This window comes from Varanus komodoensis, unplaced genomic scaffold (assembly GCF_004798865.1).
Source record: "Varanus komodoensis strain SLA01 unplaced genomic scaffold, ASM479886v1 scaffold74, whole genome shotgun sequence".
Lineage (NCBI taxonomy): Eukaryota > Metazoa > Chordata > Lepidosauria > Squamata > Varanidae > Varanus > Varanus komodoensis.
The window spans coordinates 1,282,239-1,308,901 of NW_025336401.1; the positions used below are offsets into that span (position 1 = coordinate 1,282,239).

A 26,663-nucleotide genomic window follows, 5' to 3' on the forward strand; every position below is an offset into this window, starting at 1 on the left:
CCGGGCGGCGGCGGCCCTGTGTCCGGCTCCGGCTCCGGCGGGGCCCGCAAGAGCGGCGGCGGCGGCGGCGGCGGCGGCTCGGGCGGGGCGCGGCGCAACGCGTGGGGCAGCCAGTCCTACGCCGACTTGATCAGCCAGGCCATCGAGAGCAGCCCGGAGCAGCGGCTGACGCTGGCGCAGATCTACGACTGGATGGTCCGCAACGTGCCTTACTTCCGTGACAAGGGGGACAGCAACAGCTCCGCCGGGTGGAAGGTGAGCCGCGCCCGGGGGCGGGCGGTGGGTGCTGGAGGGCTCGGGCGAGCACCCAGGCCGGCCTGCGGCATTGCAGGCCCTGCGGAGCCCTGAGCCTGGCCCTGGCTTGCACCAGCACCCCGGCTCTGCCTGCAGTGCTGCGGGGGTGGCGGCGGCAGCGGCTCGCCGGCCTCCTTTCCAGGGCTGTCGACGATTGCTGGGCAAGAGGGCTCACCGGCACTCTTCCTTGGCAACTGTTGTGACAGCCCTGCCAGGTAGGCTGGCAAGGGTTGTCTCCATCTCTGCAGCAGTGCAGCTGGGGCTACACTGAGGGGCTTGCAAGCAAGGAGGGGAGAAGCAAGGTTTGGCTCCCCTCCATCCTGACTCCTAGGACGTTTAGCTTTGCCTTGCTCTGTATTCTTTCTTGCTGTGTTTGTATTCCCTCTTGTAGCCAGCAGCAGTCCCAGTAGTTCCCAGCTGGCTGCATGTAGTCTTGAAATGCCCAAGACAAATGGATGCGAGTGGGAATAGCTTCCATTTCAGGCAAGGTTTTGGTACCAATCCTGTTTGGTATTCCAAATTGTAATTTTTGTGGCCTCTTTACCAACAGCATCACTTTTTCTTTGCCCATTCTTCTGTCCCCCCTCTTTATTTTAAACATGTTAGACCTGAGGGAAAGTTTCCTGGAAAGGCCAAAGCTATCTTGGCTGCATTATGTTTTATACTTAGCATTTAAATAATAAAGGGCATAATTGTTTTAAGAGGGCAAAGACAAAGAATTTCAACAGGTGGTACTTTTTCTAATGCCTTTAGTGATGGGAAGAGAAGCATACTATTTGCAGAGTTTCTACCTGTTTTTTCAGCATTGAAGAGGAGCAAGAATTCTGCAAAGACCGAATACAAAAGGTGGCAGCATCTGAAGGTTGGCCACAGCCTGGCCACTGAGGTTTGGGGATGGCATCCTGTGCTGTGCATGCATTGGGATTGCAGGTGTTCAACCACAGTGCCAGTTCTCAGTGACAGGCTGCAAGTCTGGAATTTGTTTGTTTGTTTGTTTCATGTTTATACCACCCAGTAGTTGAGGCTCTCTGGGCAGTTAATGAAAGTTCAAAATATGCGAACAACAAAAGATTAACATAAGACAATAAAACCACAGCAATTACAACTGGAGCAACACAGATGCATAGCAGCAGTACAAAGAACAATAGTAGAGCTAACGTTAAAAAGTTGTTAAAATATTGGGGAAAATAAAGTCTTTACTTGGGGCCAAAAAGAATGCAGCGTAGGCACCAGGTGCCACCTCTTTGAGGAGCTCATTCCATAGTTGGGATGCCATAACCAAAAAGGCCCTTCTCTTGGTAGCCATCTGCCTCACTTCCTTTGGAGGGGTATCCTGGAGAAGAACACCTGAAGAGGACCTCAGGATCCCAGTATGGGATGAGGTATACCTTTAGATAACCTGCCCGTAAGCTGTTTAGGGCTTTGAATGCAATAGCAGGAGCAGAATTCTCTTCCTTAGTCTCTAGCTGGTTGCAGTGGATGTGTGATTGAAGGAGGGTGCATAAGTGCATGAATCTTCAGCACATGCCAGCTCCACGCATCTGGACATCGGCCGCAGGCCTTTCGCTTTGAAGTGAACTGTTGTGGTGTATGGCCATCTGACTGTATGCTGGGCTTGGAAGGCGCTTGGGCTCAGCTAGGTCCAGAACAGTTGAATGCGGAAGAACCATGGTGGAACTCCACCTACAGGGGGCCAGTTTCAGACCCATTAGCAGCCAAAACCTGGTTGGCACCTCCTTGTATTTAAGAGTGGCTTTCTGGTCTCAGAGTCCTGTGATTGGATGACATGTTACGGAGAAATGGATGGGTGACAGGACGAATAAACGGTTCTCTCTTATCACTGAAGTTTAGGCTAGGTGGATTTTTCTGCCCTGCATCATTTTAATACTGCTAAGTGGGGGGCAGATGGTGCAGCTGATTCCAGGAGAGCTTGTGCTGAGAAAGCACTGCAAAGGAAGTGAAGCTGCAGTGGCCAGGGGTGGTGGGGGAGGAGACCAAACTGGCTGTGTTGAGATTATCCTTTGTGCCTGATTTCTCATAGGCATGTTGGAATTTCTAGACGTTACCTATAAGTTTTTGTCCCACATTGAGCAACTGGTGGACATCCCTTGACATTTCTGTCCATCTGCTGATAATGTTGACGTCTGCAAGGTGTCTGTGCAGGAGGCTGGGATTGGCTCGTCCTTGTCTTCACCGTCTCACTGTCGTGATCACTCTGGGTTCTCTTAGATACCCGCGGCATTGCTAAATTCCAAGGGCAAAGCAGTTTGCAGGAATTCTTGCCATCAGTGGCTATTAGCAGTGCTCATTTAGAGAATTCTGCTTGTGCTGTTGCCCAAAAGTGGGGAAGAAGGACAAGACAATAGTTTTCTCCAGTACACTGCATACATTTTCTCTGGGGCTTGAAACAGCCTCTAGGTATGTTTAATGCTAGAGTTTTAATGGGCCCAGGGAGAGCCTCATTGTGTTCCATACTGTACTTTTCTGTGGATTTCTTTTGGAAAGCTGTCTGATCTAAGCAAACGTGGGTATAAGAACGGATGTGTTTGAACTGGTCTGGGGATTTCTGGTGGTCTGTGTGGGTCCTGAACAACCCTTGGCCTGTTGGGCTTCGGAGGAGGGTGATGCCACTGATTGCTACTTCATCCTGTGGTTCTTTCCCCTCCTCCTCTGGAGCTTGAACCTTCAGTTCACTTTGTTTCAGCTTTTCCAAGAATGGCCACTCCCCTCTGTAAATGTTCTCAGAGATTTCTTGGAAAGGCACGAGCCTGGTCTCGGACTCTGGGCCAGGCTGCTCTGTAAGACCAAGTGTCACTTGAAAAGTTTTCAATACTGGGCTTCAGTTCTTTGTCACCCAGCTGCGTTGATGCTCAGTATAAATAACTCCTTCATAGCATGCATTCCTGGCTCACACCACCCTTCCTTCAGAAAGGGAGCTCTGGGGAGAGAGAGAACAGGCCTGCCCTGCTCTCAGGAAGCTTTGGAAGGCTGAAAAGGCATTCAGAAAGAAGACTCTTTCTTCCAAATATGAGCCTTGTTTGTTCTAAAAATGGGAAATGCCAGTGTGGACGGGAGTTGGCTCTTTCAGTGGCTTTGGAGGAGGTGGCCCCTCCTTCCTTCTGCCGAATTTGAGTCCCAGAATAGCACCACGTGCGGGAATTGGCCACCTTTGGGAAGCTTGCACCGAAAATGGAAAAAAGTAAGGATGCCGACTTGCTGTTGCTGAGCCTGCCCATACTTTGCTTTCCTGGCTGCCTTTCCTTTTCATCTTCTGTGACCAGAGGTGGGCCGCCTGTCCAGCTCCATGGCTACCTGCCCCGTTTCCCATCCCCAGTGCTTAGGGCAGGAACTGGTAGGTTGTAGCCCTCCAGGCATCTTGAGGTATGGCTCACGTTGGCCCCAGCCAGCATAGCCAGTGGTGAGAGATGATGGGAGCTGTAGTCCAAAGCATCTGGAAGCACACCAGTTGCCCATCCCTGGTTTAGGGCAGCCTTCTTGCTGTTTTTAAATGCAGCTTGCAGGAAATGGCTGATGCGTACCGAGGGCAACATAAATGTACTTCTGATGAGCAAGGATCCGTTGGAGGAAGTCTGGCAGTGTCCTGGCCAAGCAGAGTGTGAACGTGTCAGCCTGGCTCAGCCACCTCCTCGCTGCTTCAGGCACCTCCTTGTTTGTCCATAGGGTTCACTTCAGTGGAGAGTTTGGATCACTAGGAATCAAACTAACAGAGTACTTAACTTTCTTTTATTCTTCAGTACAGCCTTGTATGATTAGGCAATTAATTGCAAGGGTTTTCCCCCCTGAGATGCAGTAGAAATGTATCTTTTGGCACTGAGGACTTGTTTGGAAATGGGGCTCACAGTGTCTGATCCTATGTCAGGCCTCTTCCATCCAAGTTCTAAGGTGCACTTAAAAGACTTATTCCCAATGCTCTATGGCTACGCCTTGCGTGGTACCACCTGCTAAGCTGGCCTGGAAAATAAAGTCAGAAAAGCACACCTTTTTTGGCTCGGCAAGGGGCAGGAAGGAGCATTTCTATGCCAGGCACAGAGGAGACCTGCTTGGTTTCAGCACTGGCTGCAGAGGGCAGCTGGAGTGCTGCATTCCGCCTCCACATGCAATTCGTGGTCACCTAAGGCTGGCAGGTTAGTGCATAGACACAAGGCTGTGTTAAACGCCAAGGAAGTACTGGAGTTGCTGTGGGTTCTCCAGCAGCACTGGTAGGGTGGCTGCTCCCCACAAAATAGGATTGTTTTAATTCAATTTTTTGCTATCATGAAAACTAAGTTTCTCTCGTAGTAGCTATATTCATATCAAGTCATCCAGGTACAAGCAGTGTTAATCCTAAATTGATCTCTAAACCAAATCAAAGCCAGATATATTGATTTACAGGTGGCTTGCCTGTGGATATGAAGAACCAGTTTGGTCATTTCTCAAAACATAATATTTGCATTCAGCATAGTGAATACAGCATTTCCTTCAGGCTGGGGCAGGGAAGAGGAGGAGAATGGTGCATGTCCCAAAGGGCGATGCCTGTTTGGTGCCAGTCTGGTATTGGTTGGGGCATTCAGCTGCTGAGGCTGAGGATGTGGACAAGGCCTTGGCCAAGTTCAACCGACCACCTGCATATTTGACCCTTTCCCCTCATGGCTTCTCACTCAAGGGAAGGAGGTGGCTAAAGCAGCAGCAGCAGTTGGTGGCGGAGGGGTCATTTGACAAGGTCAGCATCGTTTGCAGACTGCGGTGTTCCTGGACCCCGAGCTATTGCTGGAGCCTCGGGGCGACTCAGTGGCGCAGAGCACCTTCTGTCAGTTCAAGCCGATTTACCACCTGGACAGGCAGAGCTCCGCAACAGCGATCCGCCGTCTGGTAACCTCTGGCTTGGACCATTGCAATGCCCTCTACGTGGGGGTGCCTCTGAAGACGCTCCGGAAACTTCAGTTGGTTCAAATAGGGCAGCGAGGCTGCTGACGGGGACGGGCCACCCTCTGCCAGCTGCATTGGCCTCCACTTGACGCGCTAGCACTCATATTTGAATCCTAAATGGCTTGGGGCCAGGGAATCTACAGGAACGCCTCTTCCCATGTGTGCCTTCCTGGACACTCAGGCCATCATCCTGAGGCCCTTCTCAAAGAGCCCCCTCTTAGGGAGATCCAGAGGGCAGCGGCTCAGGGAAGGGCCTTTTCAGCTGTGGCACCTGATTCTGGAATCTGCTCCCCAAAGAGGTGCGCTTGGCACCTCCTCCCTCTTCTTTTCAGTGCCAGGCAAAAGCCTTTTTATTTACTCAACATTTTAATAGTTAAATGATTTAAATTATTTTAAAATCAATTTTACTCTGTATTTTTTCTGTATTTATTGTTCTGTTGGACTGTCTTGATTGCAATTGTTGTGGGATTCCTGGTTTTTATATTATGTATATGTGATTTTGTATTTTAAAATTACTGATCTTGTTATTTGTGTTTTATATTATTGGCTATTTGTTCTTAGTGAAACTTAGAGAACCATTTTGTGTGTATGGGTGGTATAGAGAATGAATGAATGAATGAATGAAACTTTGGTGGCTAATTTGTTTTGTGAGTGAGGTAGATCAAGGCACAATGGAGCAGAAAGGGAAAAAGGGGTAGTCCAGGATGCCCATGTTTTTATATTCCCTTGTTTAAGAACTCAGACTGTCATTAGTGTTAGTCAAGAGAGACCTCTTATATGGGATCATTTTGAAGATGTTCCCTTGATAGGCAGATAGCTGGTTGGCTCAGTGGTTAGAGCGGAACTGGGAGATCTGGGTTCTCATCCTTGTTTAGCCATGACATCACAGGTGGCTTCTGGCCAGAGTCCCTGTCACTCCACTGAACCCACCTCCTTGAGCTGTTGTGTAAAATGGCAAAGAGGATCATGCGAGCTGAACTGGGTTCCTTGGAGAAAATAGGGAGGGTGAAAATATAAAAAATGGAAATAGAGTTCAGAAAGGAAACCATGTGAAATACTTAGAATGCAAAGACATGCAAAGTCTGGTTCTAAGAAGAGACAATGTACAAATACCCTATTTGGTTGTAAATGAACATGGTTTAGTGGTCAAGTTGACATTGTTGTGATTTAAATTGCACTTTCCTCTTGCGTATATAAAGCATTGGTTTAAATTTATTAGAAAATTTCTAGGCCTCCCCATTCGCCAAAGCCTCGGGGTGGCTTACAAATAAATAAATTAAAATACATAAATAACAATATAAAATACACATAACTGTATAAAATAAGTCGCCCTGGCCAAATTGCCTTGATTTTAAATTGGTCCATCCTTAGAACTTAACCATGCTGGATCAGACCAAAGGCCAAGCTGAGCCAGCTTTCAGTGAAAGCATTTTGTTCTATGAACTTCTTTAATCTCTATTTAAAGCTGTTCACATTGGTGTCCATCACTACATCTTGTGGTAGTAAATTCCACAGATTAATTATGTGCTGTGTAAAGAAGTGCTTCCTGTTACCTTCTCAAATTTCCCACTACTTAGCTTCAGTACTAGTGTTGTGAGAGAAGTTTTCTCCATCTACTCCACTGTACACATAATTATATGTCTTTCTATCTTGTCTCCCCTTCCTTGCCTGTGTGTGTGTGTGTGTGTGTGTGTGTGTGTGTGTGTGTGTGTGTATCCTAAGTGCTCCAAGGATTGTAACTGCTCCAGCCCCTCAGTCACTTTGGCTGGGATGTTGTATGCTTTTTCAAGGTGAAATGTTCTTTTTGAGGTGCAGTTATCAGAATTGGGTGAAGTCCTATACAATAGCTTTGTACAGAGGCATTAAGATATGGTAGTTTCATTAAGGATACCCACCACGGAATTTGCATCAGCCACACATTTTCATTGGACTGTCCAGTTCACCCCACTGCCTTTTGGTTGTCCCATGTAGGCTCCATTAGCTTATGCGAAGTTCCATTGTGCATTATCTATACTTGATAACCGTGAAATGCATCTGCTATTTAAACATGCACATTTTACCAGTTTGGGGAGATCTTTTGGCCTTTTGGAACTGTGCCTGTTTATTTTAAGCACACTAAATAATCAGCTTACTTAGCCTAAACACTAGATAATTTATGAACACAATAAAAAGCAGAAATCTCAGTACATATTATTGGGTGGGGTAGATCCCTCTGTTCGCATCCTTCCACTGCAAGACGTTTCCTCTGCTTTAATTTCTTTAATCAGCTACTATTCTGTAAGAGGACCTCTCTTTTTATCTCATGGTAGCTGAGTTTGCTCAGGAGCCTTTGGAAAGCATTCTGTGTGAAGTCTTTTGAAAACCCAGGTGAACACTGGCTACTGGATCATCCCATCCAATGTGCATGAGGACACTATTCAGGAGCTTCCAGGGGTCAGTAATGCAGAACTTGCCTTCGTGAGAGGCATGTAAGACTTCCCTTGAAACTTTTATGTATAGAATGGGATATAAAAGTTTAAATAAATAAATAAAAGTGGTGGGCAACTTGCGGGCGAAAGTATCTGTTTGTTACCAGCATGCGGATTGGGGGTGCACCCACCATACTATCTCGGTTGTACACACATTCCCCTGCTTGTGTTTCCAGACACTTTCTGGGAAATACCGAGAAAGGAACAGGCTGTGGCAGCGCTCTGCAGTGTTGTAAGGACCAAAGGGATGATTTCAGTCAGCCCCAGAAGAAACGTTATTTGTCCTGGGTGCAGCTGAGGCCTCTGCCTCTTTCTCCTGCTCTAATAACCTGCTTGGAAGTGAAGGTTCAGAAGTGGATATTTATCTGGACATAGCGCTGTTATTCCTGCATCACCAAAGCCCCAGATGATGAAAGCGGTTAGCGTGTACTTGCTGGGGATATGCATTAAGCTGTCCATCCCTGCCCTGTGTCCATGTCGCAGTACAATTTAGGATCAAGTCTAGATCAACTGGAAGTTAAAACTACAATATATGCTTTTCCTTGCAAAAGGCCGAGCCAGAGTGTTGAATTGTCTTTGTATTCATTTACATTTAGACACCAGGTGAAGACCTTTCTTTTTAATGCTCACTATTGTATAGCGTTCGTGTTTTAGTTCTTGTGTTTGGCTTGGTTATTTTATTCATTTTCTTTTTTATGATTTTAAACTGTCCCAGGAGCATTTGCTGGTGGGTCTCTCCTAGTCTAATAAATAAGCAATAGGAGGGGAAGCTCAGGCCCTTCTGGGATTATGTGACTGAAGGAGATGGAGATAAAAGGGACACAATGTGATGGTGCTGAGAAAGAAGTGAGAGGGGAAGCCCGGCTGGATGAGCCGTCTCCTATCCTAGTAATATCTCTGGACATCCTTGTGAGAGGTGGTGTCAGCCGTGCCTGTTCAGAGTGAATGCCGTAGATTAAAACAGGGTGTGCGTAACACAAATATGCCCCGCCCTAGAGCCGCTTGGGTTCAGAGTCCCAGAGGGCGCTTTCCCACTCCCTGCTTACACAGGGAACTGCCTGCTCTTTGTAACCCAAGATTTGGAAGGCCTTGCGAAGGCTGCTGCCAGTTCTTGAAAGGAGCTGTTTTCCCTGAAGAGTACATGTGCACAGGTTGCCCTGCAGCTGGATTGGGGCCCAGAATAGCAAGCAGGTCCAAAAACTGGCAGGTCGTGTTGCGTTCTGCTGCTTGGTAATTCTCCTTAGATTGACTGCTGTTGACTTCTAGTACCCCATCTACAGTTATTCTCTGCCTTTGCTGGTGTGAAGAGAAACCAGTTTCTCTCTTTAGCTTCTCCATTCCTGTACAAGAAACCTGTGTGTTTCCCTGAAGGTTGGAGATAGATCTGGGTGGCCACTGGCTTTTGTATTTTTTAAAACGAGGGTCTTAGCCCTTGTGTTTTTATCTCAGCAAGGTGTAGCTTGAAATCTGTGTAACATGTAGCATTGCTATCTCTTCCTGTGCTCCACCTTAAGATGGTGACTAAATGCAGACTTTGGGCAGAGAAACTTCAAATGTGCATGTTCTCTCCACTGCCAAGCACACATTTTGCTTAATATCCAGTTTGATGAAGTGTTTTGGACAACTCATAACTTGTGAGATTTAGAATGATCCTAATAAAGGGATTAGCTCATTGTAGATTTTGGAATGCTGTCCATGTTCACATCTCCTCTTCTTTTGAACATCTTTCCAAACTTTGTGGGAAAAGAGGAAATGAGTAGTGCATGATCTTGGTGTGAAGTGCTAAGAGGTTTTGTTTGTGGACCTTTTGTTGCAGGGCGGGTGGGTGGACTAGTGACCTTGTTACCTAATCCTGGAGGGTCCTGGGCTTCGGTAACAGGGCTGCTAGAAACTGGGGCATCGTAATATTGGGTGGACCTCTTCCTTTACAAACTGCAGCAGTGCCATGTAGAATAGAATGCGAAGGAGGAAAGCAAGAATTGTGTGGCAGTGGCACTTCTGGGCTGGAGAAACTGCAGTGGCCGGGCCACACACCCTCCTTGCAGGGCGCTAATGGAAAGTCGGAGCGCAGAATGACTTCTGCTTCTCTTTCCAGAATGCCCCTGTGGCATCCCTTTCGGGCTGCTCCCTGCATTCCACCTTTCCTGTGAAACGTGCTGCTGCTTTTTTTGCTCCCCTCTTCTTTGCAGCCTCCCCTTCCAATCATTGTGCTACCTAAATACATGAACTACATGTCCTGAGAGAGATGTCAAATACAGGTGTGCATGTAGAAAGGTATTTTGGGATTCAGTGACTGATAAGTCCATATCTACATTAAACACAGAAATTATTCTGTAGTGCTGTGAATTGGCTGGAAGACAAGCCTGGCCCTTTATTGTGGAAACATAGTGGAATGGGGATAACTAGTTGCACATGGCCATCTCTAGATATGTACTGTATAGGGAGAACAGGGAAGGGGGTACTGGAAGAGGTGTTTCTCTGTGCGTCAGAGAGGGCATAGAATAGTGCCAAGCATTCTAGGAAATCCAAGAGACGTTGATTCTTCCACAGAAGCACTGTGGGTGACGGTACCTGGCTCCAAAGCTGACTTGGTACTGGGGATGTTTTCAGGAGAATCGGAGAAGCCTCCTGAAGTGTTATAACAATAGGCAATGCCAGTTAATCCCACATGGTAACCCCAAATGACTGTTGCTCATGCAACCAAATGGAAAGGAGGCCTGGTGCTGCTCAGGACCTCGAGTGACATGTTCGTGTTGTTCAGTGAATAGATTTAATAGATTTTAGTTTGAGTGGAAGATTACTCAGGAAGTCCAACACCGCCACATTGGACTACAGAAGAGAAAGCCTCTAAAGTGAGCAAATGGGTAAAAAGAAACTTGGAAGGGGGAATCAGGAGGGTTACATTCCTTCAAAAGGCACTGCTTTGCAGTGGTTCCGCTCCTGTCTCAACGGTCGATTCCAGAAGGTAGTGCTGGGGGACCATGTCTCTATGTCAAGGCAGCTATGCCATGGAGTACCACAGGGCTCCATTCTATCCCCTCTGCTATTTAACATCTATATGAAACCGCTGGGAGAGGTCATCAGGAGGTGTGGGCTGCGGAATCATCAATACGCTGATGATACCCAGCTCTACCTCTCATTTTCCACCAATCCAGGTGAGGCAGTGGCTGTGCTGAACCGGTGCTTGGCCGAGGTAATGGAATGGATGAGGGCCAATAAACTGAAACTCAACCCAGACTAGACGGAGGTCCTGTTGGTTGGCGGATCGGGTTTCGGAGAGGGTGGATTTGACCTGGTCCTGAATGGTGCAACACTCCCTCTTAGGGATAAGGTCCGCAGCTTAGGAGTACTCCTCGACCCGGAGCTTTCTTTGGAAGCTCAAGTGACAGTGGTGGCGAGGAGCACCTTCCTTCAGCTTCGGCTGATTAATCAGCTGCGCCCCTACCTGGAGTACGACTGCCTGGCGACGGTGACACACGCGCTGGTGACTTCCTGCCTAGACTTCTGTAACGCGCTTTACGTGGGGCTTCCCCTGAAGACAGTCCGAACACTTCAATTGGTGCAAAATAGAGCTGCCAGGTTGCTGACGGGGACGGGGCGTTATGCTCACATGACTCCAGTCCTCCGTCAGCTTCACTGGCTGCCCATTGAAGCCCGGGCCCAATTCAAGGTGTTGATTATGACCTATAAAGCCCTAAACGGCTTGGGTCCTGGCTACCTGAACGAGTGCTTATGTCCGTATATGCCCGACCGCCCTTTGAGATCTGCGGGAGAGTCCCTTCTCCGGGAACCCTCCATGAAAGAAATTAGGAGAGTAAGTACTCGGAGGAGGGCTTTCTCTGCGGTGGCGCCCAACCTATGGAATTCACTCCCCAAAGAGGTCCGCCTGGTACCGTTGTTACTGGTTTTTCGGCGCCAGGTAAAGACCTTTTTATTTAAACATCATTTTAATTGTTAAAACATATGATCTGGCCAGGGCAACTTCTTCTTCCTTCTCTTTTCTCCTCCTATATTATTTATTTACTTATTTATACTGATAATTTTATATTTGTAACTCAATGTATTTTTTGTATTTAATAGTAATTTATTATGTTCTATTGTATTTCAATGTATTTTATTGTGTTGTAAGCCGCCCCGAGGTTTCGGCAAGGGGCGGCATAGAAATGTTATAATAATAATAATAATAATAATAATAATAATAATAATAATAATAAATGCTTGGATGTAACTCAAAGGCACAGTAGTAGAAGGACAGCTAGAATGTATACCACAGAAAGGTAGCTCAAAATCTAAGACTTTACCAGCATAGTTAATGAGCAATGTCAAGGAAATTATTAAGAAAAGATTTCAAAGAACGGAAGTCTTGCCCAAATGAGGAAAGCAAGAATATGCCCAAAAGAGATGCAAGCAGGTAATAAGATGCACAAAGGCATTTTGAGGACATACTGCTGGCAATATCAAGGCCAACAGTAAATAATTTTTAAATCAGAAGCAGAAAACCAGCTAGGGAGGCAGCTGGACCATTGAGTTTTAAAATAGAACCAGGAGATGGTGGATGAATAACTTTTTAAAGAAAACCATCTTCACAGCAGCTGATACAGGACAGATACCTGTGCCTGAACTAATGTTCTCAGGAAGGATGTCTGAGGAAGTGAGAGAGATACTGGTGATGAAAGATATTCTTAACCTTTCGACAAACCGAAGTTAATAACTTACTGGGCCTAGATCCTATCCTATGGTTCTTAAATTAGATAGGAAATTCCTTATTTTCCTAATAAGAATATGAACCATGTCTCACTGAGCAGCCTCTGTAGTGGAGCACTGGAGAATAGCCAATGTTTAGAATTGGGATTGTGGAGTGGAGAGGTCAGCAAAATTACGGGTCTCTTAGCTTACCCTCTGTTCCAGATAGATTGCTTGAAACATGACTAATGATAAAAACTTTAAGCGTATAGAAGGTCAAGACCTTCTGAAAAAGAATCACCATAGCTTTTGTGCAAAAAAAATCTTGTTCTGCTAACCTTTTAGAATTCTTTGAGAGTGTTAATAAACACATGGAGAGGGGTGATCTGATAAATAATCTCTTTCTTTCTTTCTTTCTTTCTTTCTTTCTTTCTTTCTTTCTTTCTTTAGGAGACTTCTATGTCGCCCCATTTGCCGAAGCCTTGGGGCGGCTCACAACCATAAATAAACTTCAAAATAGAATAATATAAATTAACAATATAAAATAAGTTGCCCTGACCAAAGAATAAAATGAATAAATAATATTAACAATTAAAATAACATTTGAATAAAAAGGTCTTTGCCTGGCGCTGAAAAACAAGTAACGACGGCGCCAGGCGGACCTCTCTGGGGAGCGCATTCCGTAGATTGGGCGCCACCGCAGAGAAGGCCCTCCTCTGGGTACTTTGCCTCCTGATGACTTTCACGGAGGGTTCCCAGAGGAGGGCCTCTGCCGCTGATCTCAAGGGGCGGGCGGGCGGGCGGGCATATATGGACGTAAGCGCTCCTTCAGGTAACCAGGACCCAAGCCGTTTAGGGCTTTATAGGTCATCACCAACACCTTGAATATTTGGGCTTCTGAAAGGTGTACAGCCGACTCCTGAGCAAACTGGGCCTTCATGGAATAAGAGGGGACATACGTTAAAGGATCACTAACCAATTAAGAAACAAAAGCAGAGAGTGAATGGTAAATTCTCTCAATGAAGAGAAACTTACAGTGGGATCCATTTGAATCCATATTGGGATCACTGCTTTTCAGCTTGTTAAAAGATCTGGAATTAAGGAGAGAACAGTGAGGTGGTCAGGTTAGTTGATGACACCAGGCTATTTAGGATGGTTGAAAGAAACGGGATTCATGAGGGATTGTGGGAGAATCACAATGGCAGACAGGGTTCAATGAAAGCTAATGGGAAGCGATGCACATAGGCAAACACCTCAACTTCAAGTATTCAGTGCTGGGATCTTAGTTGGTGGGGACGAAGAAAGCAATCCAAGAAAGAGAAAGGTGGACAGCTTGATGCAGATGTCAGCCCAGCTAGCAGCTGCTGTGGATCCAACTTAAGGACCCTTCCTATATTCTTAGCATCCCAACTGCAGCTTAACATCCCAAGGGACTGAGCCTATCTCTGCTTAGTTTTAGATGGGCAGACAACCAATCTATTCTGCCTGGCTTTTAATATTTTTAATTGTTATGTTTTTAAACTGATGAATTGTTTAAATTTATTTAATGGTTTGTTTTCATATACCACTTTGGGGATCCTGGTTAAGGCTGAAAGGTAGTTTATCCATGCTACTATCAAATGAAAAAACCTGTCATAGTACATTCATTTGAACAACTAAACGTTATTCTAAAAGGGATTTCACTTATTCCAAGAGAGAGAATCCATTATGGGTGTTCTCTCAGTGTTCCCCCAATGTCCTGTTTCTCCACTGGAAATTCCTTATGTCCTCAATAGGATTTCTCCCCTCCTGATTTTCTCCCCACCTCCACAGATTTCCCATCTCGGCTTGAAGCCCTCAGTTGCAGTACCCCCCCCCCCCGCCCGTGGCCTCACACTTTTAGGTTAGGGAAGGCTGCTTGAGATTGGAGACTCCCATGGGGTCGGGGTGCTGCCTCCTCCTTTGCCAGCACCGTAAACATGAGTGGTGCAAAAGCTGATCAGGTAATATGAGAGCGTGGATGCTTGCTAGTGCTGCAGCTTTTCCAGCTCCGTTGGAGAGGGCAAGCTTTTTCCTTGGCATGCAGCAGGAGCTTGCAACTTGATATGGGAGGTTCCTTGCATTCCTCTCAGGAAAGTCTGAGAATTTGGCACGCAAACTTGATAAAAAACCGTCATTTCCTGTCTCTCTTGGTGAGGACAGCTTGCTCCCAGCTTGCTGCCAAATCCTTAAGGCCCTTGAGGTTGAGCAGCACTGCATGGATGCCACCTTCTTGCCATTTTAGGACCTGCTGTAGACTAGACGCAGTTTGTGTTATGAAAATTGCATGTGCTTGTAGTGGATATTGTGGAGATGGTGAGCAGCAGGATACAGGGACATCCTTTTATAAAATCACAGGGGTTGAATTTCCCACATCAGTGCTTGACCAGTGCATGAGCTTGTGCTGAAAAAGTTGGTAGTTCAAAAAGATCCAAGTTTCCAGGGTGGTGCCCATTTAAGAAACTTGTGAAGTTTGAAGGCGTGTGGGGAGATGAGCGTAGGCTAATGAGACAGAAGATTTTTCTGGCCCATGAACTTCCTTTAAAGGCCTGTTCAAGGCTCCCCTGCCAGTGCAAATTGTAAATTGCATTATGACTTGTGCGTGGTCAAATGCAAATGCAGAAAGTGTGTTAAAGGGGGCTGTCCCCAGAGCAAGTGCACTAGAAAGCAGAGCTGCTGTGATCCCCCCGCCCCCCGCAATGATAAGGAAGGCTTTGAGGCGGCTTTGGCACTTCATTTCCTCATTCATTCATTTTTACTACTGCGCTTGCTTTAGAACATGAATGGGCTCACTTTGTGACCCTTATCATATATGGGTCTGATCCAGCATAGCTACTCTTGGGTCCTTACCAATGGCTTTGGTTGCCTTTTATGTTGCTTTGTGTACAGGCCTCATTGCTTTGTCCTGGCTGGCTGGGCCCATCAGAGAGTCCAAATGTTAGTCTGCAGCCTTCAAGCTCAGCAACTTCCTGGGGAGAAGACTTATAAATAATACTGGGATTCTCTAATGGCTAATGCCAGCTGGCCAGCACAGAGCAGCAAGACCCGTAACCATAGCATCATAGAGCAAAACAGAAGCCACTGACAAAAGTCCCGAAATACCCTAAATGGCTTTAGACTATAAACCCCCATCCCCATTAGAATGGAACTGGCTTGCCAGATGCATGTTCCGTGCTCAGGTGCCCTGGAGCAGCATGGCATTTCAGGTCGCTACCGTGTCACACCACCCCCTGGACCTACTGAAACACGAGCCTTTGCATTTTCCAGAAAGCGGGACCAGCTTTTGGTAGGAAGGTATGTGGACTGGCAATATAATTTGGTCTCGTTTAAAAAGCAAGTGGAAAATCTGAGCAGCTCCCCCACCCTGGTTTTTGGGCTCTAGGGAAGGAATTGTGTGGATTTGGGTAAGTTACAGAAGGTTTCTCACTAGCATTCCCAGCAAAAGGCACACAAGTACAGGTCTACCTACCAGTGGTTCTATTTTTAAGGCGTACTTGTGATTTTTAAAAAGGTTCCAAGTCTGTTTGTCTGTTGCTAAAAGGGCTGTTGGCATCACTTTGACACAAAATTGGTTGAGGGGATGCGGGGTGGGGGGGGGGATTGAATAACATGCTCAACAACTCTGAGCCTGAAAACCCACAATTTATGTTAAATGTTTAGATAAAAACAGGTTTTTGCCTAGTCATGTGTCTCCATGATTTTTGCTGGTTTGTATTTTTGCCAAGTTCGCTCTGGGTTTCCCCACGAATGCTTGCTCTGTAACAGTTGTCTGCTTTGTCTATGTCAGCATTGGTGGTCTGAGATGGAATAGCCCTTGAACTGGGGAGGATGGGAGTGTAGTCCAGTGCACCTGGTGCGGGGGGGGGGGCACAAGACTGGAAAGGCTTCTGTGGGCAGTCTTGAGCTGGATGGACTAACAGGCCAGCTTTGTCAAGGGCCTGTTAGTCCTGTGATCTAAGCTGTATTACCAAAACGCTGAGCCCATGGTCTCCCTCCCTCTTCCTCTTTCTCCGCACTCGCTGTTCTTATTAAACCCAAAATGCCTTAAGATTTTTGCCGGAGAGGAGACCGCTCGATGGGTTGGATGCTGCAGTTCCAGAATGGCTCTGCCGTCAGGCCAGGGACATCTTTTGATGCAAGGCTTAGTGCTTTGTGGTTCTGGCTGGCCAGGCCTGTTCCCCAGAAACAAAGCCATACTGCTATTCCTAGGAAGTTACATGCTGTTCCGAACCGCTTGGTTTCAAGCCACTCTGAAGTAAGCGGAGCCAGAGTCTTGTGGTTATGCAATTGGGCAGCACCCCTTCCATTTGTAGAGGGGGTGGCACTCGTGGGCCGGCTGGTTGGCTGGTGCTCTTTGGGGTGGGCACGGAGAGGGGAAGGAAGGATCCCATTCTAAATCAAGAACAGCCATGGGTGAGCAGGAGTTTGTTTGCTTTTCCTCTTGCTGTAACTGCAAAGGAGATCTCTGCAAGCCACAGAATTCCAGGCCGGCCAGCAACTTTGAAAATGGCCTCGTTTGTTGGATTCGGCAAACCTCTAGCCGGGCTCATGGCTAGTGGTTAGGGTTGCCTGGGTTGTCTGTTACAGTCACTGAGCCGGTGCCACTGGATGCTGCCCAGCTCCATGTTCTGAGGGCAGAGACAAGGCTGCCTGCACTTCAAGAGAGGCCTGACTCTTAACGAAGTGAAGGTTCGAAGCGTATCGCTCCAGTGCCCAGGTAACCTTCTCCCTCGCCTTGGCTCGGTCGTCAAAGCAGAGCATCTTGTGCGTATTCTACACAAGTTGAGTTGGTGTTCCTGTAGCTTGCTTTTGTGTTGACCACTACATTATTCACCTTATGAGTGGACCGTGCTGCCGCATGACTGCCCCAAAGAGAGAAATATGACACATTGCCTCAAAATGACTCTGATGGCTGGCAGGAGGGTGACGTGTGCTGGAGCTGGTGTCTGATTTCCTAGGCAGGTGGGAGCCAGCGAGTGCCAGCATGCAGGGGGTCAGAGGTTTCAGTGTGCATGGGAGGAAAAAGTGTGGAAAGGGGAACGGGATGAAGGAGGGGCACTGAAGGGGGGAAGGAGCAGTTGCCGCACTGGTTGATGGGCTCAAGGCTGCCCTTCCCTTTCCTTCTGGATCGAATGTGACACTGAGGCAGAAACCGTTTAAGCTTCTTACTGGAGCTTGAGCCTTGACTGCCTAAGCAGACGTGGAAGATCTCACCGGCTTCCCTGAACCTGCGGTGCTTTGCATGGGAGAGCCAAGGTGCTCGTCATCGATGCCTGTGATGGCGCCCCCTGTAGGCTGCCTTTTCCGCCGGCATCGTTAGAGGTCTTATGCCAGGCTGTGCCTTTTCTGTTTTTTCCTTTCGCGGTCCCTGAGGCATTTTCTAATGGGGGATATGGAGAAGTGGCTAATGGTGTACTTACCCCATTTTCTTTCCTAGAATTCCATCCGGCACAACCTGTCTCTTCATAACAAGTTCATGAAAGTGCACAATGAGGCTACTGGGAAGAGCTCCTGGTGGATGCTCAATCCTGAAGGTGGCAAAAGCGGCAAAGCTCCGCGGAGAAGAGCAGCTTCCATGGACAATAGCAGCAAACTGGCCAGAGTCCGAGGGAAAGTCCCCCGGAGGAAGCCGGCCATACCAGCGGCCACAGAGCCTTCCTCTGACAGCCCGGGATCCCAGTTCCCCAAGTGGCCTGGCAGCCCTTCTTCCAGAAGCAATGAGGACTCCGATGTGTGGACCAGTATCCGGCCTCGAACCAGTTCCAATGCCAGCACCATCAGTTTGGGGCCTTCTCCCATCCTGGCCGAACAGGACGACCTTGCCGACGAGGAGCTCCTTTCCTCTCATGTCTACTCCAGTGCAACCAACAACGTCCCACCCACTGTGACAGAGGAACTGGAACTCATCGACAGCCTGAACCTGATGTCCCCCAACTCATCCTTGCTGCCAGCACATCAGCCTTCCTCAGGCAGCCTGCCCCAAAGAAATCCTGGCTTTCCTCTGCGAGCCCAGAGCTCGGTCGCTCAGGCCTCCTCGTTCGGCAGCTCCCTCTTCAACCCTGTTGATGTCGCACTGCGCAGCTCTCCCGGCCATTTCTCCGGTCCTCAGAGACTGGAAGACCTCCTGACATCCAATTCGCCACCCCCCAGTGATGTGATGATGACCCAGGTGGATCCGATCCTCCCGCAGAGCGGCAGCCGGTCGAACAGCCAGACCTTTTTGCTCCTGGGGGAGCAGTCCTCCAAGAACAAGTTGAGCCCTGCTAACGCACTCAGAAGGCCTGTGGAGCAGCAGCCGGAGGCCGTTGGCGTCTCAGCTTTGCCTTCGGCCTTTTCCATGGTGGCCTCTCCTCAGAATTCTGTCGGCCTGTCCGCCTTGAAGGCATCGAGCCCGGCTCAGTCCGCGCAGGGGGTCCAGCTGGGCAGCCAGCCACCTCTGCCTGCCGCCCCGTTTGCTCCCTTTGGTGGGAATCAGGACCGGCTTCCCAATGACTTGGATGTTGACATGTACATGGAGAACCTCGAGTGTGATGTGGATTACATAATCAACACCGACCTCATGGATGGTGAAGGGCTGGACTTCAACTTTGAGTGTGCTCCGAGCACGTCGCAGACCTCCAGCCACACCTGGGTACCCAGTTAACTTCAGGACTGACAAAGGTAACTGAGCGTGAGAGGGGCCCAGAACCTCTTGCAGCCCGAGGGCCGGACCTTGCTTTGGAGAAGCTCCCAGGGGTGGGCAGGGCTGAAAGCAAAAGAAGCCAAGGAAAGTATGGAAAGGTTAGCAGTGCTTTCCAGCCGGAAGCTCTTCCTGCCAGCAGCAGCCTTCAGAGAACCAGTGCAGCCCTTTGGATGGGGGAAGCGCTGCGCCAAAAGCAGGAGAAAGTTCCCATGCAAGGGGCTGGGGCCTTCTGGGAACCCAGGGCAGGTGGATTTCCTTGAGCGGCAAAGAGTGAAACAGTTTGACTTCAGAGTCAGCCACTTGCAGGTCGGCCCATAAAAACAACTGGTTTACAGATCGGTCATTTACGGCCCAGGAAGGAGGGAGCCTGATGCTGATGTATGGAAGCATTCATTTCAAGTTGGACCTCCAGTCCAGTCCAGTCCAGTCCAGCAGCACCAGCAGCGGCTGTCTTAGGGTGCCGTTGCCCACCTGTTTGGCTGAAAAAGGCCGACTCCCTCTAGTGTGCCCTGCAAGCCATGCTGGGGCCTTTTCTCGTATCCAAACACATGTGGAATTGGGCCTTTAAGAGCTGCTTCTCAGCTTTCCTACTGGGTAATCTTTAACTAAAAGTGCCAGAGACTGAACTGAGACTTCCTTGCCTGCAAATTCATGTGACCTGCCATTTTGCGTGGTCCCTTTCTCACTTCTCTGGCACTTTGCAAATACTTCTTGGATATGTTTTTCCTCCGAGGGTGGCTGGGCCACAGCAGGGCAAACGAGTGGCCTCCCACCCTCTCTGCTGCCGCAGCTGGGGAGTCCTCCACTTCTGGCTCTTTGCCTGGGTGCTTTGTTGCCATAAGTGGGGGCCCCGTCAGTCGCGTTGGGCTCTGGTTTCTGGCAGCCTGTGCAGAAACCATCAAGAGAAGGAAGTGGTTTGTATGGGCATAGGTTGCACATGGAGGGAAGGGAAGTGTGCGCACTTCAGAGCGGCAGTGGAACTCAGAAGGAACTGGAGTAAGGGTGGAGCCAGCCGTGGCGCCCCAAATGAAGCGGTGGGAGAAAAAGCCTGTACTTTCGTGAATTGTGGTTGCAGATTACCACGGTGCCCCGCTTGGTGACAGATTACCCTGCCTAGGCCTGGTCTTGAACTCCTAAGCCTCTCTCTCTAGATGTGGACCTCGAGGTTAAAGGGGCTACGGCTCCGATGTGGGGACAACATCTTCGGCAGTTCAGCTGCTCCAGGAAGGGTGCCACTAAAACTTTCCTCCAGGCTGGCTGTGTCTTGAGCTTATGCGTATTTCTGTTGCCATTTATGCCCTGGCAGTAACGAAGCACCTGTTTTTTTTTTCCCCCTCCCCCTTCAGTGCCCTTCTGGTTTTGGAGCTTCACACCCCCTGGAGAGTCTGGAATGCAAGGAGCACCTGGCGCCCGTCTTACTGCTCTGCAGACCGGCTGGGAGTGAGCAGTACATTGCAATAGGAAGAGAGGGATTCTGTTCAGTGCCACATCTTTTCCTAAGTCTACTGTAAGCCCTGCAAGCCCCACCTAGGCCTTCCTGGAGGAGTCTGGGAAGAGGCTGGACATGCTCTGCCCATGGCCAAAGACTCTTCCAGCTGCGCGGAGGCCTTCTCCAAATGGATGTGGGCCCCAATCCAGCCACGAGGAGTCAGGGCTGTTCCAAGGGGTGCACTTCGTGCTGACGCCTGTGGCTGATTTCTGCGTCAACTCTGCATTGACCTGGCACCCTCAACCTCGGTCGGAAGAAGGGTGGGAAGATAACTTGCAATCACGTGACTGCCCGGGTTGAAAAGCCTTCCTGCGGTGCACTTTTCTGGTGGGAGCAAGTGGGGAGAAAGAAAACCGTCCTGCAGGGGAGGCCGCCGGTCAAGCTTGTTCTTGACTGTGCCAGCCAACAGGGCCCTTTCAAGAGGGGAGGCCTGGCCTGGCCTGGCCTTGGGAAGACCCACCTGAGCAATCATTGGTAGCCCTTCCCTGAAACTGCGACTGCACCAGAGCAGGCAAGCGGGTGCTAACAGCTGTTGCTAAGAAGCCAAAGCAGCTTCTCCTTGGGTTCTTTTCTGGGCTGTCTTGGTACAGCAGAGAAAGGAGAACCCAGATCCAGCCTTAACTAGAGCCCTGATTGGTTTTTTTCCCTTTTCTAATCCAGAAGGGCATTTTCTACAGAACTATTTTGGAGAGGGGGGTGTCTTTTTTAAGACTAATCCGTGCTGGAGGGCTCTCTCTGGCAGCCTTCAGACCATTATACTCCACACTGAGTGCCTTTCGCTCCCTCAGTGGGACCGGCAGCAGCTGCGGCCTTCTGAGCTGCATCAAGAAGGGGTGGCCGCTTCTTGGGTGCATTAACGAGGCGGAGAGGGGCGGGAGGGGAAGGGCACCAAAGCCAGCCTTGTTCCTCGGAACTGGGCAGGTGAGGGAGCTGTACATTATCGATAATTACCTGTAAAGCTAGCAGAGCAGATTAACTAGAAGCTTTTGTAAACCTGGGGCAGGTGGGAGGGTGGTGCAGGGGCGGGTGGTCTGTGTTGTGGGGAGAGAAACTGTCTATATTTTAACAGAGAATCCTATCAAATTATTGGCTACACGTGCAGCCCTTTTCTTGCAGCTTTATGCCTTTTGATACCAGACGGAACACTAATGCACAGGAGGTGTGGGACTGACCTGAAGGCAGGATAAGGGGAAAGGTGCTCCCAGAGGGGCTGTGGAAAGGGGTTAGGTTAGGTGCAGGGGCCTCCGCTGTGCGGAAGGGGCTTCCTGGCAAGCCTGCGCTCTCATTGGCGGGCCCCGAGCCTCCAGTGGGGCACAGTGGGGTCCTTGAGTCCGAGAACAGCTGGGTTGCAGCTGCCACCTCTGAGCCCTCGACCGTCTTGTGCAGACCCGTGTTGGAGGGTGGGCTGGGGCCAGCCCACCTCCACTCCGCAGCTGCACACGCTGGGGATCGCTGGGTCTGCCCGGAGCCGACCTGAGGAGAGCAGCGGGGGCGCTGGGGGGGGGGGGCGGGGGCCGCTTGATTGCCATGAGGAAAGCGTCTGCGTCGTCAGGGAAAGGTGATCTGGCAGGTCCTCATCCAGGCTGGAGCGCTCGGCGTGGCAGGAATGGCACGCACTGGAGAATTTGCTTCCAGCACCAGCTCTTGGGATGTGGCCGCGCAGTTGCAGGCTATTCTTTCTTCCCGGAGAATGTGCGGAGTTTCATTAGCAGAACTGAGGACAAAGACCTGACCCCCCCCCCCCGAAGTAAGGGCAGGCACTGGGTGGGAAGGCAGATGGCACAAGGCCCTTCCCGAGACAGTGCGTTCCTAGAAACCGTCCTCTGCAGCCTCTCTGCAGCTAATCAGAGTCTCTGCTGGCTTTGGGGAAGGGCAAAGGTTGTGGGTCCAAAGGCGTTGCGTGCAAGTGAGGAGGGTGGCTCGGGGGAGGCAGGCTTCGCACGGCGAAAGACCCTGCCTGGGCTGTCCGGGTGACCCGTGGCACTGCGCAGTGGCCTGAGCCGGCTGCCGCAGTTGTGTGCCCTGCTCTGCCCTGCGGGGAGCGGGGGCAGTGAGCTGGCACTTCCGCATTTCTCCCGCCGCAGCACTGCATGCATGGCTCTCCCCGGCAGCCAGCACAGCTGAATCAGCTTTTCGGCTGACTCGTGGCGTAAGAGGAGCCGGCGGAGACGAGTGGGCATCGCGATTCCCCGGTCGAAGGCACCCACGGGATGCTTTCTGAAGGCACGTGCCGGTTCATCCGCTGCCTGCTCCCCTTGGCCAGGCAGAACGCGGGCTGAGGTCTGGGATCTTGGGTCAGGCTTGGTTGGCTGTGGGAACCGTTGCGACCCTGAGGGGCGTGTTTGGGCATCATCTTGAGCCGTGCAGAGAAGGCAAGGGCCCACTTCTGAGGGAGCGGAAGATAAAAGGCCTGTGGCTCAGGGTTAGTTAGCTGCCCGCTGTTGGTGTGAGCTGCGTCCCACATGCAGCTGAACAGTGGGCGATGGAGCTGTGCGACCCCCTGGGCTGCTTTCACCGAAAGGCCACCTCAGGGAACCGAAGAGGACCTGGCTTTGTTTTCTGTCCCCATCTCGTTCGGGGTGCGAGGAGGCGGCTGGCGGTGCGGCACGGCCTTGGTTTGCCTGGCCTCGGTCGAAAGGGAAGGCAGCGTGGCGCAGGGGCTGGCTCTGCTGTTCAGAGGGTCCAGGGCAATGCTTGGGTCTGTGCAGAGCCCTGGGGCAGGCCCGTCGGGCGCCCCCCACCCAGGAAGGGCCCCTCAGTGCAGCAAGCCCCTTGCAGGCCCTGGAGGGGAAGAGGCGTTTCTGGGACTGCCCCTGCCCCTCCCAGGGCAAGGCGGAGCGGAGGAGCTGGCGGCCGACGGGGCGCCGGTTCCAGCAGGCGCAGTCCTGCTTGGTTCGAGAGACAGGCACCCCCTCACTCAGACTGTCGCCGGCTTTGCATTTTGCCCTTGCAGCATCAGGCCCTCTGCTCCTTTCGCAGGCTTTCAAGTGCCCCCCACTGCCAGGCAGCCTGTGCGCCATGCCCGGGGGCGGGGGGGGGGGATCGTGTGGCAAATAAATCCCATCTCCTGGCTGCGTTGGGACCGTTCTTTCCCATTCCTGCTGCCCGTCCGGCCACCCGCAAACGTGCGAGAAGCCTTCTGCTGAGAGTGCTTCCTAATCTGCCGGTGGCGGTGGCAGAAGCCTGGGGAAGGGAGCGGGCTGCTGTGCCGGCTGCGGACATCACGCCAGTGTGCGTGCAGGTGGCGGCGGCGGCAAGTGTGCCCAGCAGCGGCCCATTGCGCCGAGTGTGCCTAGCTTGGCACATGCTGCAGCCCGGGTGTTAGCGTGCGAAGGAGGACCGGCAGGCCTCCGCTGGCAGGGCAGGAAGCAGGGGGCTGACCGGCCCCCGCAGCGCCGCCGTGAGCCTGGCCTCCGCCGCTGCACAGAGGGGGCAGCTGTTAAACCGAGTGTGTGTGCGCTTCCCCTGCCTTGCCGTAGTCCGGTCTGGGTGAGTGAGTGAGTGAGTGAGGGGCTTGTCCCCCTGGACCAGCCACGCCTCTGCGTCCCAACAGTGGCCACGCGAGTGCCCCGGGAACGCCGAACCTGCGGAGAGGGCCGCCCCGGGCTGCCCACTGCTTCCCTGTGGGAGCCGCTGGTGCCTAACGAGTGCCACTGACGAGGAGATGGAGGGCCCGGTCAGTCAGGCTGGTGGCGGGCCGGCCGGCCGCACGCTTCTGGAGCAGGGAGCGCCCGGCGCGTGCGCTTTGCGGGGGGCTTGGAGGGCAGGGCGACTGGCACCTGCTGCCTTCCTGCTGCCAGGCAGGCGAGCTCAAGGCGGTGCGGCTCTCCAGACTTGGGTGAGAAACAGCAGTGGAGCCGCCAAGCCACGATCCGGTAGCCCAGCCTGTCGCTAGAGCGGAGCTTGTGCGCGCCATGGTCTGCCCTCTCCCTGTCCGGAGGAGGAGGAGGGGATAAGCTGCAAGGAGCGGCCTCTCCCGCCTGGCCCGGCAGCCCGGCCTGCTCTGGATGGCTCCCCGGCAGGCGGCGTTCCAGCCCAGGGCCGCTCTTCGCGGGCCAGCACATTCCATTCCATTCCCTTCCTCCCGCTGGCGCGCTGGGAGCAGCCCTCGCCTGCCCTTGCCAAGACGGAGACGGGAGGCTGTTCGGAAGCGGGGTGCTGCCCTCCTCCTCTCCCGCCGGCGACCCGACCCGACCCGACCCGGGGTCTGCCGCTGGGCGGAGAGTGGGGCGGGACACACGGGCTTAAGGCTGGCTGGAGGGCGAAGGGCTGCATCCTGGGTGTCGCGAAAAACAAGGCACGGGACCCGCTCCGTGTTGATCGATCCATCGATCGCAGGCAAGAGGAGGCCGGCTTGGTCTGTGGGCTGGGGCTCGTGTCGGGCACACCCGCTTCTCGCCTTCGGTAGACGAGGGGCAGGGACGCCGGAGCGGCCCACATCAGAGTTGCACAGATTTTGTGACTCTGACCTGCGGATTCCTCTGTGGAGCAGCTTTCCCTGCATTTTCCTTGTGGATGGTTTTTTAACCACCTGGAATTTTAAACAAATTTGGTTGTCCAAAAATTTAACACTGACCGAAACCACGTGTTTTCCTCCCATTGGCTAAAAATATGAAACTCTGCTGTGGGGATTGCACTTTTTTTGCAAGTTGGCACAAATGCAGCTTCAGGAAATGGGGACCCCCCCCACACACAATTCTGTCCATGAGCAGATGGCAGAATGAAAGGTGCTTGGCAATCTGCAAAATGCAGACAAAACGGATTTAATAAAATCTATACATCCCCAGAGGAGGGCGGAGAGGCAGATGGGTTGCTGTGGAACGACTTAATCCGGGGGGAGGGGCTGCAGCTGGGGGGAGCTCGGGCTTTGCATGCAGGAGGTTAGGGTGATCCGCAGGTAAGAGGATCATCTCGCAGCAGTCGGGGTGGGGGAGCGCATCCGCTGATCCTGGGGAGCAGCTGCCGGGCTTCTCCAGTCTGGTGCTGTCTGGATGTGTTAGACCGCAGCTCTGCGCATCCCTAGCCCGCGTGGCCATTGAGGGGCGTCCCCAGCACAGCTGGAGGGGAGCAGGTTTGGGGAGGGATGGAGCTGGCTTGTGCACAGAGGGGATCTTCGCGTCCTCCGGAGGGTGGGCGGCCTGAAGCAGGGCGGGAGCTGCCCTTCCGCCAGAGGAGCACGGGGGGCGATGCGCTGCCACCTGCTGGCCAACAGCTGCGGTGCAGGAGAGCGGCGGTCTCCCAGCACAAGCCCCGCGGAAGGCTCTCCAGCCAGCCCTGTGGGGCGGGATGCTGGGACGCAGGTGCGCCGTTAGTTGCTTGGCCCCTTCAGCAGCGCCCGGTGCTGCCAGTCTGCGGCAGTGCATGCATTTAAATTGTTGCTGCCATTATACCCCACCTGTTTGAGTAAGATGGAATGGCATATGTGAGCTTCCTCTCCCGTTGTATGTTCGCAACACCTCTGTGAAGTAGGTTAGGCCGAGTGTCAGTGATGGGCCCCAAATCAGCCAGCAAGCTTCATGGTCAAGCAGGGACTCGACTTCCCTGTCGTCCAGTCCAGCTTTCTAACCACTATACCACATTGCCATCTCCATTGTTGTCCCATGGGCTTGCATTCACTGTTCATGGCACAACAGTGCGTTGTTCATCCATTTACCATTGTGGCTGCTTTTGTGCTTTGTTCCTGTGCTGCCCTTGGAGGCGACTGGGTACCTCCTGATTACACTGGCTACACAGCCAGTTCGTAAAGAAAAGGTACAGAAAAGGTTCTTACGGGTAGCCTGGTATCCCACCTCCTTTTTCTTAGTGGTTCTGCTAAAAATGGAACCTAAATTATTCCTAGACACCCTATAGGACTTTTCTTTTCAGCAGGTTCAAGATTTGCTTCCACCTTATGCATTTATTATGCAATTGCCCCCATTAAGCTGTGTACTTCCTCTCTCCTTCCAGAACATTTCTCATACAAGAGCAATAGTTGATCTTTTTTAGCAGGGCTGTAAACTGAATAAAGTTTTTAAAGAGCATTCATATCCTCAGTTGATATACTGGAGATCTACAATGCAGCTGTTCCCCTAGACCCAAACACCCAGTGGCTCCTCGGAGCAGT

At 51.2% G+C, this 26,663-nt stretch overlaps 1 protein-coding gene across 1 annotated transcript in view; it reads left to right on the forward strand.

Annotated features, from left to right (window-relative positions):
• The window catches only part of FOXO4 (forkhead box O4), a 27,155-nt gene extending 575 nt beyond the window's left edge, over positions 1 to 26,580 (forward strand). The window contains exons 2-4 of the mRNA XM_044452714.1: positions 52 to 255; positions 17,827 to 19,049; positions 20,418 to 26,580. Of these exons, the coding sequence (XP_044308649.1) occupies positions 52 to 255; positions 17,827 to 19,032 (1,410 nt within the window). The 3' untranslated portion in view covers positions 19,033 to 19,049; positions 20,418 to 26,580. The remainder of the gene's footprint in view (positions 1 to 51; positions 256 to 17,826; positions 19,050 to 20,417) is intronic.
• The last annotated feature ends 83 nt before the right edge of the window (positions 26,581 to 26,663 follow it).